The sequence below is a fragment of the Eleutherodactylus coqui genome, chromosome 5 (assembly GCF_035609145.1).
Source record: "Eleutherodactylus coqui strain aEleCoq1 chromosome 5, aEleCoq1.hap1, whole genome shotgun sequence".
NCBI lineage: Eukaryota > Metazoa > Chordata > Amphibia > Anura > Eleutherodactylidae > Eleutherodactylus > Eleutherodactylus coqui.
This window is the reverse complement of record NC_089841.1, coordinates 216,227,265-216,243,781: the sequence shown is the minus strand read 5'-3', so window position 1 is coordinate 216,243,781 and position 16,517 is coordinate 216,227,265. Positions and strand designations below refer to the sequence as shown.

The window sequence follows — 16,517 nt, the reverse complement described above, 5'->3', positions numbered from 1 at the left end:
GGGTAAAACCCCTAAGGCTGATTTCACACAGGTGAGTGCGATATCACACTCGCCAACATGCGATGTTCCCATGGATTCAAGGTGTTTTTCTGTTAAAACCGCCTCACATCATTGCAGAGTGTTACGCATTGTTTTTGGGTAAACCCCGCATTGCATCGCACGCACTCGGGTGCACCTCGCATGCCATGCGGCTCCATTTAAGACGAGGGGCGAGGCATTCCGATTGAACGCCTAAAAAAAGGGCATGCCGCAATTTTTTTCCCACGCAGCAATGTGTGCAAGAATCACTCATGTGTATGACCCATTCTAAAGAAGTGGGTTCATATTCGTGGGAGACTAAGGCCTCATATCCACGGGGAAAGTAAGAATTAAAATCTGCAGCGTTTTTCCCGCACGCGGATCCGCGCCCCATCGGAATGCATTGACCACCTGCAGGTAGATAAATACCCGCGGATGGTAATTAAAAATTTTCTGGAGCATGAAAAAAAATGGCCATGCTCCATTTTAGTGCGGATCACACATGCGGAAGCTCAGAGCACATAGCTCAATTGATCTCCCGCATCAAAAAAAAAAGACAATTACAGTGCATCCGCAGCCCAAATCCGCGTTACAAATCCGCAGCGGATCTGATTTTCCCTGTGGACATGAGGCCTAAGGCCTCATGTCCACGGGCAAATTAAGAATTAAAATCAGGAGCGTTTTTCCCGCACGCGGATCCGTACCCCATAGAAATGCATTGACCACCCGCGGGTAGATGAAAAACGGCGGATGGTCAATAAAAGTGAATTAAAAGATTTCTGGAGCATGAAAAAAAATGGCCATGCTCCATTTTAGTGCGGATCACGCGTGCGGAGCTCATAGAGCACATAGCTCAATTGATCTCCCGCATGAAAAATAAAAGACAATTACAGCGCATCCGCAGCCCAAATCCGCGTTACAAATCCGTAGCGGATCTGATTTTACCCGTGGACATGAGGCCTAAGGCGTCTCTCGCGCGATTCTCTCGGCCATGTGAGAATGGCCTTAATTGGGCAAAATCTGTGTGTAGAATTCCGGCACAGAAAATCGTGTTTCGGCATCCAGAAGTGATATGTCACTTCCTAATGCAGAGATGCGTGGAAACACGATGTTTACCATTACAATTCCACACATAGATTCTGCCCTTTGGCAGGGCAAATTCCGCGTGCGGATCTGAACTAAAAACTGCAGTAAAATGGGATTTTAAGACCTCATGTCCACTAGCTAAATGGAATTGCGGATTCCGCAGCGGATTTCCGCCCATAGGGAATCATTGGCCATCCGTGGGTCCATTAAATTGATTTTTGCACCTGCGGATGGCATTTTAAAAGAATTGCGTTTTTCACGCGCGGGAGAAAAAACGCGGCATGCTCCATTTTGCCGCGGATTCCGCGGGGATCGGCAACATTGCTATCACATTGATAGCAATGTGTGCGGATATCTGCATGCAAAAAAAATACCATTTAAAGCAAATCTGCGCGGAATCCGCTGCGGAAATCCGCGGCACATTCTGCGTGGATTGTATTTTTCTAGTGGACATGAGGCCTAATGGAGCATGTCCATTTTTTTTCATGCTCCGGAAATTTTTTAATTCACTTTTAAATACCATCCACGGGTATTTATCTACCTACGGGTGGTCAATGCATCCCTATGGGGCGCGGATCCGCGTGCGGGAAAAACGCTGCGGATTTTAATTCTTATTTTCCCCGTGGACATGTACGTTGCTGCGGAATGCTGGCAGGAAAGATGCAGCAGATATTCCGCATAGAGAGGTCAGTATAGTCAGGCCAGATAGGTAGGGCTCTCTACTGCCCCCACTGGGCTCTGCAATCTATAAAAGGCAATTAAAGGCAGCTGGAAGCCTTTTATTACCCAGGATCCCTTTGTGTTTTAGGTAAGGATTCATGGTAAGAGCCAAAATGTAGCAACATTTGTGTATCAGAATTACAGGAGAACCAAAGCAAAACCTGTTATGTTGTATCTCCTCTGCATATGACCATATTGTTTGACTTGCAAGGGTGCTATTATATTAGTGGCTGCTGCTAGCGCTCACAATCTATGGCTGGCCCGGCAGTCCTTGCTAAATCATGTGTTAGAGATGACTACTAGTGCTCATGTGATGGGCTGGCATGCCGTATGCGGAAAACCCAGCATGAGTCACACAGACTTTTACCACTGTGGAACCGGCAGTGAACCAGCCTATCGCCACATGTGGCAGTGATATTGTATCTCGTGCGTGCTGTCATGCGTTGTCTTTAGGTTTTTTTTTTTTTTTTTGTTTTAAATTTTCAGCCCCATTGATTGGTGACGTCACGTATATACGCCGCCCGTATACAATGTAATTGCGTATGGGCGGTGTTAATTACGCACCCATAGAGAACAATGGGCTCTCTAACTTGTAATATGTAGCAAAATAGAACAAGCTGCTTTCTGTATTACCTGATGCCTCACGCTGTTTCGCCCACATTTGCGTGTAAGCCATGTAATACGCGGTGATCTGGTGCTCCTGTGAGCCCCGCCTTATGTGTTAATTATCATACTAAGATCAGTAGACTGACTTTTTGTATATACAATAAAGAAAAATGATCAAAACTGATGCAAGGGAAATGGAGCGGTTCCCATAGCAGCCAGACATCGGCTGTAATAGTTCATGGTCCTATGATAAATCGAAGTAGAAACAAGATGTGTTGCCACGGGCAACTTCAATTTTCTCTGCAGTAGTTTTGCTGTATCTCCCACTAAATCTATTTAGGAGTGTTTTGTTTTTGCCGCCTTCCATTATTGTTTTGCGTCTGGTCCGTACAGTCTGTATATTGTGTAATTACGTTTGTGGGCACATGTGCATGTTTAGGCTTTATTCGCACCCCATTCAGCCCTAATATGGCATTTAGAAAGTCTTGTTTTGTATTCTAATCTATTTGTAATGTGGCTTTTCAAGTTTAATGTGAAATACGGAAATTCAGCGACTTAACCCTTTCCAATCCACTGTCTGACCTCTGAAGATATTATGATTTAAGGCTGTAAAGCTCCGATGTTAGAAGACGTCCGTCGGGGTTCTCTTACTGTACATTGCCAGTCTATGCTGTCGGAGCATATCCAATGTGTCACCTCATGCAGTACTGGCTTTAGCCAGCATATAACGCTGTTGTATAACAGCAGAAAAAGAGTAAGCCCCCCTAGGAAAACCAGGATACAAATTGGATTGGAAAGGGTTAACATTTACAGAAAATGTTCTGACCAGATCTGAACTCACAAATGCAGTTTCCTATATTTTAACTTCCCTTTGGATCAACTGCTGATTGTGGCTACAAGAAGCAAAGGCACCCTAGAAAACTGCATACGTGAATCCAGCCTAGGGGCTTATTCACACGGGCGTATTTTTCCTCAGTATTTAGTGAGCCAAAACCGGGACTGGGTCCAAAATACGGAAGAGATGCAAATCTTTCCATTGTACTTTCTCTTTTCATGTTCCACTCCTGGTTTGGGCTCACAGAATACTGAGGTAAATACTCTTGTGTGAATAAACTCTAAGGCCGACTGCACACGAGTGTATTTGCGTGTGCAAAATTTGCGCACGCAATATGCAGGGAATAAACCAACTTGTGTCAATGGATTAATTCACAATTCCCTATTTTGTGCATGTGGAAAAAAAATAATACAGCAAGCTCTGCTTTTGAGTGCATTTATGCACCAAGGATCCCAGTAGAAGTCTATTGTGGGGGGGGTGCATGTGCAATACTGTGCAATTCCACTGGATAAACACATCCAGCACTCAATTCAGCTCATTAGACTGGGATGTGGTCGTGTTCTGCATGCAAAAAAAACATGGAAAAAGTAAGATAAATACGTAGACTCATGCAAAAAAGACCTGTTTACGGCGCAAATGCGTTGTACTGAGGCATGTACAATTGTGCATAAACCTGTGTGAAGACGTCCTAACGCGGATCACTTCCACGATGTGATGGCTATGACTGGTCCTTCGAGCGCTGCGGCTCAGCCAATCGCATTGGTTAGTCAAGCGCTGCGTTGATTGGCTGAGCAGCGCTTGTTTTATGGAGGCGGGATTTATGTGTCCCGAAACCAGGAAGTGATCATATGTGGGTGGCCGAGGACTGCAGAAACCACGCTGGAGCTCTGGAGAGCAGCGAAAGGGACCAGGACCGAGCCTGCTAGGTAAGTGAAATAAGACCTAGGGCCTTTTTTGGGGTAAAAATTAATGGCAGTGTGGTATTTTAGGGGTAACACGGTAGCGCGTGTGAATCACCTTTTTAATAGCGAATTGAAATGCCTGTGATTGTCTGATGTGTTAAGTTTTAATTTCCCTTTTGCTATAAGGAAAACCTTCTACAATTTATTACTTATTTTTCAGTTCACTGTAAATACGTTGTGCTCCCTATATTTGGGCTCATTCACATCTGCATTTGGAGGGGGTGGGGGTGGGTGTTTTTCTGCCTTGTTTCGGGAGCAGGATGATGGCTTCCCCGGGCAGAACGGATCCTTATGACACAACCGAACCCAATTGACTATAATCAGGTATGTTTAGTTTCCGTTCAGCCATCCGGCATTTTACCGGATAAAGTCCTGCATACGGATCTACGACGGAGCTTCTGAACGCAGATGTGAACATACTAGTTTCTATACTGTAGCACACTGTGGCAGTTATCTCATTGGCAAGAGCACATTTCAGGGGATTTTTCCCCACTGCACATGTCAATGTTCTGCTCTAATTCTCCACTGTCCATATGTCAGTGTCTGGCATAGATTGGCTCTCCACCCCTTTATACTTCGTGTGATGGTTGGGAGACACATTCAAGTCAAAAATGTTTATGTATCAAATATGGTGAAATACAAACTTGTGATTCACGGCCCGATATCACTCTAGCAAACCTTCTAAAACCTCTGGATGTGAGGCATGTGAAAACAGCCTGGCATCACTGCAGGAAATCCCTTCATCCCATTGCTTTCAAAGTGGAGGCAGCAGTGCCGGCCCCATTGAAAGCAATGGGAGAGGATCTCTATCCCCTGCTGCAGCTGTCACAGCTGCAGCAGGGGATTCCTTGGATGTGAAACCCCTGGATGCTGAAACATCTGGGGGTTTAACTTTGTTCTCAATGGGGCCAACGGCAGCTCCATTGAAAACATAGGGAGAGGATCGTGCTCTTTTGCCACTGCTGTGACAGCAGCGGCAGGGGATTACTTCATCCCTGCACAGAGTCCCCTCATCACTGAACACCCTTTTGCTGCTGTCAGTGTTCAGTGATGAAGGGACTCCCCACTGGGATAAAGGGATCCCATGCCGCTGCTGTCACAGCAGCGGCTGCAGATAGCGACGTTATCCCTTTGTTCTCAATAGGACCAGCGCTGCTGCTGCTCCAGCCCCATTGAGAACAAGGTTAAACCCCTGAAAGGAAATCCCCTGCTGCTGCTTTCACAGCTGCAGCAGCGGATTGTGATCTTCTCCCATTGATTTAAATGGGGCTGCCGCTGGCCCCACTATAAGCAATGGGACAGATCGCGAAAATAATGGACATGCTGCGATTTTTGTTTTCACGCTGCATCACAAGCGTTAAAACCTCACACATGTGAAGTGAGCAATTGGAAGTCATTGGCTTCATAATTTTGCTATTTCTCACAGCGCTGGGAAATCGTGCGATTTCATCGCCAGTGTGAAGGCGCCCAAAAGGTTACTTTCACAGATCACACACTTGTGCACCAAAATTTTGTTAGGTGTAATAAATAATGACTTAACAAACCCATTCACTTATGGAGTCCAGCACGGTTGGTCAAAGCTGCAGCAAATCCAAGTATGTAATATATGTATTGCTGCAGGGATAAGCCATTAACTGGGCTCTGTTCACCAGTGATGGTGACTCTCATTTATAACACAAGCTACAATACTTCTCTGGATCCATTAGATACCTTATACTATTACGACTGGACCCTGACCAACTCCATTTGCTTACAATGGGGTCCACTGGGGTCCTGTTATGGTGTCCATAGTTTTGGTGGAAAGAGCTTTAATTTCATTCACACAAATGTAACGGTTTTTGTAAACTTATGGACAAAAAAGTGTGACTTGACAACCACACAAGTGTTGATGTCTGCAAAAGTTAATGCCCTTTTTCTATTGTAGGAGTTTTGCATTTTTTTGTTTAGCCTTTTTTTTTTTTTTTCTTTTCCGTAAAATCATCTATTTTCTGTCAATGTGATTGTGCTATTTCTACATCTTTGTAGGGATTGGATCCATCTTCTGAACGGCTAGCCCAAGACTACCCATTCTGCTGCAATTATGCTATCCGTTTTGCTCAGGGCCTTGACGAACATATCATCCTGGAATTCAAGCACCTTGGAGATGGATCAGGAGCGTACAGTAGAGAGGTCGTGCGGTGATTGTAACCATGATCTGAAAATCGGTATTGTGGCAGCACTGGGTTGTCTAATCATCTTGGGGAACTTGTTTGTTCTGGTAGTCATTGCCTCATCAGTTTCTGGCTGGTCCAGTAACAGTCGCTATATTCTAATCTCCTTGACTGGCACAGATGTCACATTGGCTGTAATAGTGGTCCCGCTCAATCTGTATGGAAGCCTTGTTTTCGAGCCTAGTGATGAAGATGACATCAACTCTACTCTTGGGTCGTATTGTCACATAGTGGCTTTCCTAAATTCATCTGTCTTTGCCTCATCCATCTACTCCTTGTCAACTATTAGTCTGGAGCGCTACGTGGCAGTGTTCTTTCCTCTACACTACAACAGGGTAATGAGCCGCCGCCGGGTCAAGTTGTTGATTGCTGCAGCTTGGTTGTTGCCACCAATCTTTTTGTTTCCCATTTCCATCCCTGGTGGAAGAGTCATACGGGTTTATTTTTCCCGGGCATCCCTTATCTGTAACCCAGACTATGCCAGTAATATGACTTACTCTCTAGTCCTCACAACAGTCATCTTTTTCCCTTGCTCGGCCATAGTCACATTTGCCAACCTTCGACTGTGGCTGGTGGCAAGAAAGCAGAGCAGGCGGATGAGTGTGTGCTTAGCTGGCAGAAATCAGAAACTGGAAATTCCCACTGTGTGTGAACATATGCCACCCGCTAACCTGTATGGAATAAATAACAGTCTGTATATAGCCAGGGAAGTGGGAGAAAGAGGACAACGGAAGGGAGACGCTGCGTCCAGGGTCCTGATTCCAGTGGTCTGTGTATTCTACGCATGTTGGGCACCATGCATGGTCACTATCCTGTATAACGGTAAGGCACATACTATTGCTTCATTAATACTGGTTTAACTGATTACTCATTCAGTCCTGCTGCACCGTTCACTTGAAGTTGGCCTTCCTTTTTTTTGTTTTTTTTTCCTTGTACCCTACCTAGTGTGTGTATATACCGTAATAAAACTTGCATATGCTAAGTTTCCTAGACTGTTATGCTCTCCTGATCTAGTCGGAGCAGGCAATTTATAAGCATTTTTTAGTCTTAGTAGAATGATGCCCCTATTGGCTATGCAGAGGAGAAGCATGGCTAAGCCAAAGCTGTCTATACTGCCCCGATGTACATGTGAGTAAGCTGAGTGTGAGGTCAAATATTTAGTGCACCCATCCACCATTGCTTGTACAGGGTCTATCACCATCTATAGCCAATCCAGTTGCTTGTGAAGATTCCAGGAAGTAGGATGCAATGTTCAAACTTCAGGAATTTTTTTTAATTTTTTTTACTGTACCTTCAGTATAGTAGTCTATAGAGTCAAAGGAAAATCCTCTCTGATGTCTATCCTGTGCATAAAACAAATGGCACTGGCAGGGAGCTGGATAGGACCTCACAAGAAACAGGAGGGGGGGGGGGGGGTAACATGTAGAAAAACATTACAGTAATTACAGTAATAAGTATATGTTTAGCAAAAATAACAATAGCCACTGCAAAGCATAGAATATAGAATGGTGCATATGACGAACACAGCTCATATTAACTCATTATTGGCTGTGACAGCACACGGTCTTCAGCTAGCTGCATAACTGAATATGGAGACTGAATCTGATGCCTGCTTCTCACTGTGCCTGCATTGTTATCTGTAGTGCAGGTACAGCAGTGTACATATCACACTTTACGAACTGCTGCTATGTGTCAAATGTATCTATTGATTCCAACAGATGATCTAACTTTTGTATGAGGTCAAGCCACCCTGTGCTGCTCTTCACATTGTCCTTTCACTGCTGAGGCCTGATGCACAGTGTGTCAGCAGTGAGAGGGAGCAATGTGGGGAGGAAAGCTGTATGTAGAACAAGATAGCTTCTCCTTAGATGGCACCTGATCAGGCAGCAATATTAAAGGGGTTGTCCCGCGCCGAAACAGGTTTTTTTTTTTTCAATAGCCCCCCCCGTTCGGCGCGAGACAAACCCGATGCAGGGATAAAAAAAACAAACGGATAGTACTTACCCGAATCCCCGCGCTCCGGTGACTTCTTACTTACCTTGTGAAGATGGCCGCCGGGATCTTCACCCTCGGTGGACCGCAGGTCTTCTGTGCGGTCCATTGCTGATTCCAGCCTCCTGATTGGCTGGAATCGGCACACGTGACGGGGCGGAGCTACGAGGAGCCGCTCTCTGGCACGAGCGGCCCCATTCAGAAGGGAGAAGACCGGACTGCGCAAGCGCGTCTAATCGGGCGATTAGACGCTGAAAATTAGACGGCACCATGGAGACGAGGACGCTAGTAACGGAACAGGTAAGTGAATAACTTCTGTATGGCTCATAATTAATGCACGATGTACATTACAAAGTGCATTAATATGGCCATACAGAAGTGTATAACCCCACTTTGTTTCGCGGGACAACCCCTTTAAATGATATCTTGGGATAAATAGATACATTTGACGACATGGCAGCAGTTACTAAAGTATGGTATGTAAACTGCTGTGCTTGCACTACAGATGACGGTGCAGGCACAGTGACCATAAAGAGCAGAAGTCCTGTATTCACTTTCCCTTATTCGGCTTGGCAGCCAGGTGAAGATGGATTTTGCTTAGCAATACTTGTCATAGCTGCATAAGACTTAGGACTAGTACAAGGGTTTTTTTCCCTGCTAAAAATATACAAAACAGGCTGATTATTATATTGCAAAAAGTGCCTGGAATCGCCTGCTTTGTACACGAAAAAGCTAAATGATAAGTACACTTAAACTATAAAACTTGACTATCAGCACATTCTATAGTAGGACTTCACATTAATTTGTTGGCACTAATCTATGATAACCTACAGTAATATGTTCCTCACAAATCCAACCACAAGTCATGTGATCAGAATCACACACCTGTAAATGCGAATATTCTGTTCCAGTAACTGTTTTCTTCGTACATTTCTTCATCCTGTGATGGGCTGTATAAAATGCATAGAACACCGAATCTTAGGATAGCTCCACACGGGCATATGCCTTTTTGCGTCCTGATTTAAATGGCTCTGTAGGCTAATGAGTTCCAGATGTTTTTCTTTCACAGAATTGCGCAGTGTTTTACGCATCCCCTTGCATATTGCAAGTGCATTTGTGCAACACCCATAGACTTCTATGGGGGCCTTTAGTATGGAAATGTACACAAAAATAGAGCAGGTTCTATTTTTTTTTCCTTTTGCATATGAGATGTGCGCGTAACATCGCAAAATGTCTATGAACCCATTGACATCGATGGTTGCTATTCTATGTATTTCACTCCTAAATCTTGCACGCACAAATACATCCGTGTCTGCCCGCCCTTAGTTAGCGTTCCAAAAATGATACTGATAGTTTTAAAAACAGCTGGGCATAGGGAGAAGTCTGCTGGGCATCTCCCAACTGGCTTCTCCCTGCCTGACTTGGTTGATTGACAGGTGTCCTCTTGTATGCAAAGAGGGAGAGACTTGTCAGTCAAGCTGGGAAGGGAAGGGAGCCGCCCAGTAGATGCTTCTAAGTGTCCATCTTTTTTTTAAACTATTTAGGAAATTGGGGAATCCATGAAGGGCTCTACACAGGTGTCATTCACTCTTTTGCAAACATGCTATGCTTTTGGCAGGAGTTTCTATATCTAACTGAAGATCCATTAAGTTTTTCAGCAAAAATTGTCCCTACAAATTTTTATTCATTTTTTTCCTCTTTCAGCTATTAGCCATGAGCGAGTCCCCGAGTGGGTGGAATTTGCGGCATTGTGGCTTCCAAGTGGAAATGGCTTTCTTAATTGCTTTGTGTATTTCTGGATCAACAAGCGTTTTCGGGATAAATTCCGTCAACTTGGCCGAAAACTATTTCCATGGAGATGGTGCTGCTGGTCCCACCGGAAAAGTGGTAAAAGGAGGTCCACCCCTGATGTCCCAAGCAACAATGTAATGACCGCTTTACAAGAAAGGTCATGCAGCATGTCATCAACTTGTATACTTCTTTCTCAAGCGGGAAACTCTGTTTTATGAGCAAAATTATTTATATTGTCTTACCAGTGGTTTTTGTAATGAACACATTATTCCCAGGCAAGTGTTCAATGGTTAAAGTGCATTTCAAGGTTCAATTACCTTATCTATCTATAGTGTAAAAAGTTATTAAATAATGTAACAGACTTATTATACAGCCAGGCAAAGTATTACAGATGGTGAATGATGGGCATAAGAGAATAAGCCATGCATACAAAAATTTAGGGGGAAATTCGGCCAAAGTCTTTCCGGCTTGTCATATGAAAATGTCAGAAAATTACATTGACTGACTTCCAATTCTTTTTGAAATGCCAGGAAATGATTATGGCTGGTAATTAATATGTATGTTTTTAATATTATATGCCTTCAATGTAGTTATGCAGTCATGCTGAAATAATCGGCCATGTCATTAATGGCCATTAAAGGAAACAAAATCATGTAATCTATTAAAAAATATTTTTAAAATAGCAAAAAAAAGGGGCGGGGGGGAGTGACTAAATGCCCAATGGATGTCTTAAGTGGCATTGTAGCCATAGTTAAGTGCAGGCTCAAAAACTCAGTGCCTGGCGGTTAGCATCTTGAGCGATACCGGTTGTCATGAAAACTGAATTTTTTTATTTTATTTAAAAGTTTTATGAAACAACTCAAATGGCTTCTACAGATAGACGGGTTCTATCTTCATGCAGTGGATGTAATATTTTTCTTAACACCCCCCTCTGAAAAACAACTTTAAAAAAAATTGCTAAAGACCACACAGGCCTCATTGGTTGCGCCGACCTCACTCTGTACAAAGTTAAAATATGTTTTTCCTGATTTGCTTTATATTTTATTTTGGTCTGTTTGGTTTTATTGGATGTTCAGCATTTTTGTATATAGTTCTTGAGAATATGCAAAGCGAAACTTAAAGTATTAATTAAAATAAAGCTTCAGGCCTTTTGATGGTAAGATCTTCTGCCGTGTCTATTCTGTGTGTAATCTTAAGATCCGTTCCTTAGATTTTAAAAAAGTGGAGAAATTCATAGGGACCCTTTGCTTTTGTACACCCCAGCTTCTCATCCCTATACTGATGGAATGTAACATAAGTAAGGTGACCAGATTTTCCAAGGGTCAAAGTGGGACAAAGGGGTGTGGTCAGGGGCGGGGCTTATAATCCATGATTTTAGGTTTGTCATAAATACAGGGCCGGTTCAAAAAAAGATGGGGAGCAAATTCTGCAGCACTTCTGCATTCAAAAACAGTCAAAATCCATAGCATTGGTGCGTTTTTGACTGGAGATCAGCCGCATACCTGCAACTGATTTCATACACACACCGTACGTAGGCTTCCTGCTGTCAGTGCTCCCTGGCTTCCAGTTCCCCGTGCAGGTATGCATCTGATTTCCAGTCAAAATCTGCACCAATGGTACGTGTTTTGACAATTATTAAACGTAGAATTTGCCATGTGTAAACTTCTGCCAAGTCAGCATGGGGTTCGCTGACACATGCAGGGTGGCCTCAACGCTCCCCTATACCAGCCCCAGCAATAATGGTTAGCCCCAACAGTATTATCGCTGCCCTACACCAGCTCCAGCAATAATAGTAACTCCCACAGTAGCCCCAATAGTATTATCACTCCCCTATACCAATAGTAACCCCCTCCCCCCCCCCACCCACCCCAGAAGCCCCATAGTATTAGTGCTCCCCCTAAGACCCATACACTCACTGCTTCCTGGTCTTCACAGTGCCATCAGAATGTGCATCCGGCCTGCAGTGCAGCAGAGCGATTACCGGCCGTGGAGCTGCGGCACCCCAGCTGGTAATCACTATATTGGTGACCCAATGTCCCAAAAGAGTGGCAAATGGCTGTCCCTCTGGGGTCCTGGCAGAAACCAGGACACAGGGTCTCAAAGTGGGACTGTCCCACCTAAATCGGGATGTCTGGTCACCTTAACGTAAGGGTATTGGGGTTGAGCAGGGTGGAAAATGGTCAAACCATATTCACATGTGGGGCATCAGTTGGACAATGTGTGCAAATCCTGTACAATAGAAACCTGTACTAAACAGTGTTTTTTTGTTTTTTTCTTTTCTTTTTAGGGTGATCTAAGATGCTGCAGTTTAGGAAACCCCATCCACATGTAGAGTAAAAAAAGTGCTGTGGATTCAAACCTTGTTCATTAGGTTTTAATCAAGTAGTTAAAACCTGTATTAAAGGGGTTTTTCTCATTAGGCCCCCTGTCCACAGCCGTTGCGGAATATCGCCAGCAATATTCTGCCACGGGTGGAAAGGGGGGGGGCGCGCTGTCAGTTCTCTGCGGTGAGCCTATGTTTCAGGCTCACCGCGGAGAATCGTGGCAAATCAGTGCATGCTGTGATTTTAGATCCCGTGAGTGGAGAATTGCTATGATTTTCTGCTTGTGGGTGCCGCGGCTGCGCTTTCCATAACAGTGCTATGGAAAGTGATCACTACAGCCAGATTATCGCCACGGAGAACGCAATGAACTAACGCCCGTGGACAGGCAGCCTTACTTAAAATTGCTTCATATCCACTCTGTACTTTCTGATTGCTACTAAACAGGACATGTGACTGCTGCAGCCAATCACTTGCTTCAGTCAGTCACTGCTGTAGCCAGTGATTGGCTACAGTAGTCACATGTCTTGGTCAGCAGCAACCAAGGGGTTCAGAGGTAAAACCCTTTAACAAATACAGATGTGCTGTGGATTTGCAGTTGTGTTTTTTTTTGTCCATTTAAACAAAGGGGTTCCTTGAGGTGGGGGGAGGGGGGGGGGTTCCAGGAGCCTGTTCGTAAGTCCATTTTGATCGTATGTCCGATTCTATTACTTGAATGCACATTCAAGTAATAGAATCGTTGGGTCTAAAAATAGTAACAAAAATAGGATCTTACCTTGATAAGGTGACACAGCTGGAGTACGTGGACTGGCTTTCTGTGGGAAATTACTGACTGGAACTGGAAGAGACGTTGGGCGATGGTGGAGCAGCAGAAATGGGAGACAATGCATCAACAATTGGAGAGGATGAGTTATCAGCACTCAGTGATAACGGGACATCAACATTAGAAGGAGGGTGAGAAGATGTTGGCGTGGATGCTGTAACATCTGACGTCGATGGCACTGGTTCAGCGGCCTGATGAGACTCATCTTTCCATCCTCCTAAAGAACCGGTCTAAGGATGCCTGGGTAGTAGCCGCCTTTTTCTCATCGTATATGGCACGGTAGCAATGAAGTGCATCGTAGACAGATGCTGCAACCTTGGTGTACCGTTCCACATTTGGGTCCTGTGATTCAAAGAGTGGCAGAGAGTCTTCAATCATTTGAAATGCCTTTGCCATCATCATGGTCTGGAAATGCTTCGGTGCTGGTTCCACTTCCAGTTCGTCCTCTTTTTCTTCCTCTTGCCTCTGGTTTTCCAGTTCCATGAGATCTTCATTTCTCAGCTCCTGGTTTGTGCACAGCAAAATATTCATGGAAGTCCTGTTCCTCAATATGAAGGTCAAGCTTCTCGCTGATGCTCACTAAGTTGTCAACTACATTTTGTTCTTCTGCCTATAGCTTTGCTAAACTAGGGGAATCGTGGACAAACATGGGGCACAGTTTCTTCCAAACCCCATTCATGGTGGCCGTGGTAATTTCACGCCATGAAGCATCAATGTTCTTTATGGCATTATAGATAGTGAAGTTCTTCCAAAATTAACGCAATGTCATCCCAGACTCACTCTCAGTTGCCTTCAGTGCCTGACGAAACGTGCGACGGAGATAATATTTCTTGAAGGTTGCAATGGCCCCCTGGTCCATTGGCTGGAGTAGGGAGGTGGTGTTGGGTGGCAGGAAAACTACCTTCACATTTGCATGAAAGTCCTCTAGGAAAGGAGGGTGGCCCGGTGCATTATCTAAAAGGAGAAGAATATTGAAGGGAATGTTCTTATCCCGGCAGTACCGTTCCACCTCGGGGATGAAATGGTGATAAAACCAGTCTTGAAACATAGTAAGAGTGACCCAGGCTTTTCGGTTACTCTTCCATACAACAGGAAGTGAGGCCTTAGCTATATTTTTCAGGGCTCTTGGGTTTTTTAGCATGATCCACTAACAATGGCTTGATCTTCATATCTCCTACAGTATTTCCGCCAAGCAGTAGCGTCAGTCTGTCCTTTGCGGGTTTGAAGCCAGGCATAGACTTCTCTTCCTTACTGATGTAGGTTCTGTCTGACATCTTTTTCCAATAAAGGCCTGTTTCGTTAACATTAAATATTTGCTGAGGTGAAAACGCACCTTCTTTGATAATTTCCTTAAGTGTAGCGGGGAACTCCTGGGCTCCTGCCATATCTGCACTTGCCGCCTCTCCTGTGACCTTTATGTTATGGAGGTTATTACGTACCTTGAAGCGGTTAAACCATCAATGACTTGCAGTAAAGGTCAAATCTGCTGCTTCTTCCCCATATTTTGTCTTTACATCTTCAAGAAGACTTAAAGCCTTCTCTTGAATCAGCATTAAAGGGGTTGTCCCGCGGCGAAAGTGAAAATTTTTTTTTTTCACTTACCCCCGCATTCTGCCCTGTTAAAAAGAAAGCATGGGTTAGTTTTTAAAAAGCACATTGCGCTTACCTGCATCAGCGTTCTGCAGCTTCTTCTTTTCTTCTTGTGAAGATGGCGCCGCTGGTCTTCTCCCACGGTGGAACGCAGGTCTTCTCCCATGGTGCACCATGGATTTTCTTCTCCTTCCTTGCATTCCATTGCCGATTCCAGCCTCCTGATTGGCTGGAATCGGCACACGTGACGGGGCGGAGCTACGATGACGACGCGGTGACCAGCTCTCCTTGCACGAGCGGCCCCATTCACCAGCCAGAAGACCGGACTGCGCAAGCGCGTCTAACCGGGCGATTAGACGCTGAAATTAGACAGCACCATGGAGACGAGGACGCTAGCAACGGAACAGGTAAGTGAATAACTTCTGTATGGCTCATAATTAATGCACGATGTATATTACAAAGTGCATTAATATGGCCATACAGAAGTGTATAACCCCACTTGCTTTCGCGGGACAACCCCTTTAAGCTTAGTGGCTTTCTTTTCTGATGACAATCCTCCATCCAAATGCTCAGAAGATGTTCAAGTTCTTCTATCACTTTTCCACGTTTCTTACTAATAACAGTAGAGTGTATAGGCACTGAACTTCTCACATGTTCCATGATCCTATCCTTGCTCTTCAGAATAGTACCGATGGTAGAACGATTCATCTGGTATGAGCGAGCAACATCAGACATCTTCTCACCACGCTCCACTCTTTTTATGATGTCAGCTTTTGTTTGCATCGTGATGGCCTGGCGTTTCTTAGAAATTCCAGCATACCACGTCCTTTGTGCTTGGAGTTCACAACACTTCTTGTACTGAAACCACGTGGGTACAGTAAGAGGGAGCTACTGTTTGCGGCAGGTGCGGCTCCTGCTTGCTGCTGCCACCACTCTGCCGCCATGCGAATTAGCCTTAGGCGCTTGAGGACGACCTTGTTCGTATGTACCGAAATTCGTAACTCGAATGTTCGTATGTCGGGGGACTATCTGTACACATGATCTTTTTTAAGAGTGTAAAAAAACTCTCACATCTGCAGGACTTCATGTTGATTCTGATGTGGAATGAAAAATCCAGTTAGCTTTGTGAAATTTGATGCAGAATTCTGCTGTGTCCGGCAGTAAATGGTCTGTCTGTGTGAAAGGTCCCTAGGAGTGTATTTTCATGTGGAGAACCATCAGCATACCTTGTACACAAATTGGATGTGGATTCGGCTCTTTACAATACAAAGGTATAATCCACATCCATTCCAGCAGACTTGTTTGTGGTAGATGTTTACTCTCAGGGTATGTTCACACATGGCACATATTCTGGGTATCTTCAGATGCAGATTATGGCCCAGTGCCCATGGGTGGATTTGCATTGAGGATAATTAGCACTTCAAGCCGCCCATAGGAAAACATGGGTGTCCGAAACTAAATACGGATTTGATTTGCAGATTTTTTGGGTGCGTAAATTAAATCGCCTCATGCTCCATTTCAGTGTGGTTCCTGCATAGACTGCTTCATTGAAGTCAATGGAAG

At 44.5% G+C, this 16,517-nt stretch overlaps 1 protein-coding gene and 1 pseudogene across 1 annotated transcript; one reads left to right on the top strand and one right to left on the bottom strand.

Moving 5' to 3' along the window:
* Positions 1–4,518: 4,518 nt before the first annotated feature.
* LOC136628935 (D(4) dopamine receptor-like) lies at positions 4,519–10,438 on the top strand. The gene is made up of 3 exons (XM_066605009.1): positions 4,519–4,551; positions 6,281–7,259; positions 10,134–10,438. Exons 1-3 carry the CDS (start codon positions 4,519–4,521, stop codon positions 10,436–10,438), a joined length of 1,317 nt encoding a protein of 438 aa, XP_066461106.1.
* Positions 10,439–13,974: 3,536 nt separating this feature from the next.
* On the bottom strand, positions 13,975–14,917 carry LOC136628934 (tigger transposable element-derived protein 1-like; annotated as a pseudogene).
* Positions 14,918–16,517: the final 1,600 nt, after the last annotated feature.

Excerpts from the sequence above, each read along its gene's own strand:
- LOC136628935 (XM_066605009.1), top strand. The coding sequence starts at position 4,519 with ATGACACAACCGAACCCAATTGACTATAATCAG. Across the intron at positions 4,552-6,280 it reads ACCCAATTGACTATAATCAG|CCCAAGACTACCCATTCTGC; the intron begins GTATGTTTAGTT and ends CTGAACGGCTAG. Across the intron at positions 7,260-10,133 it reads GGTCACTATCCTGTATAACG|CTATTAGCCATGAGCGAGTC; the intron begins GTAAGGCACATA and ends TTCCTCTTTCAG.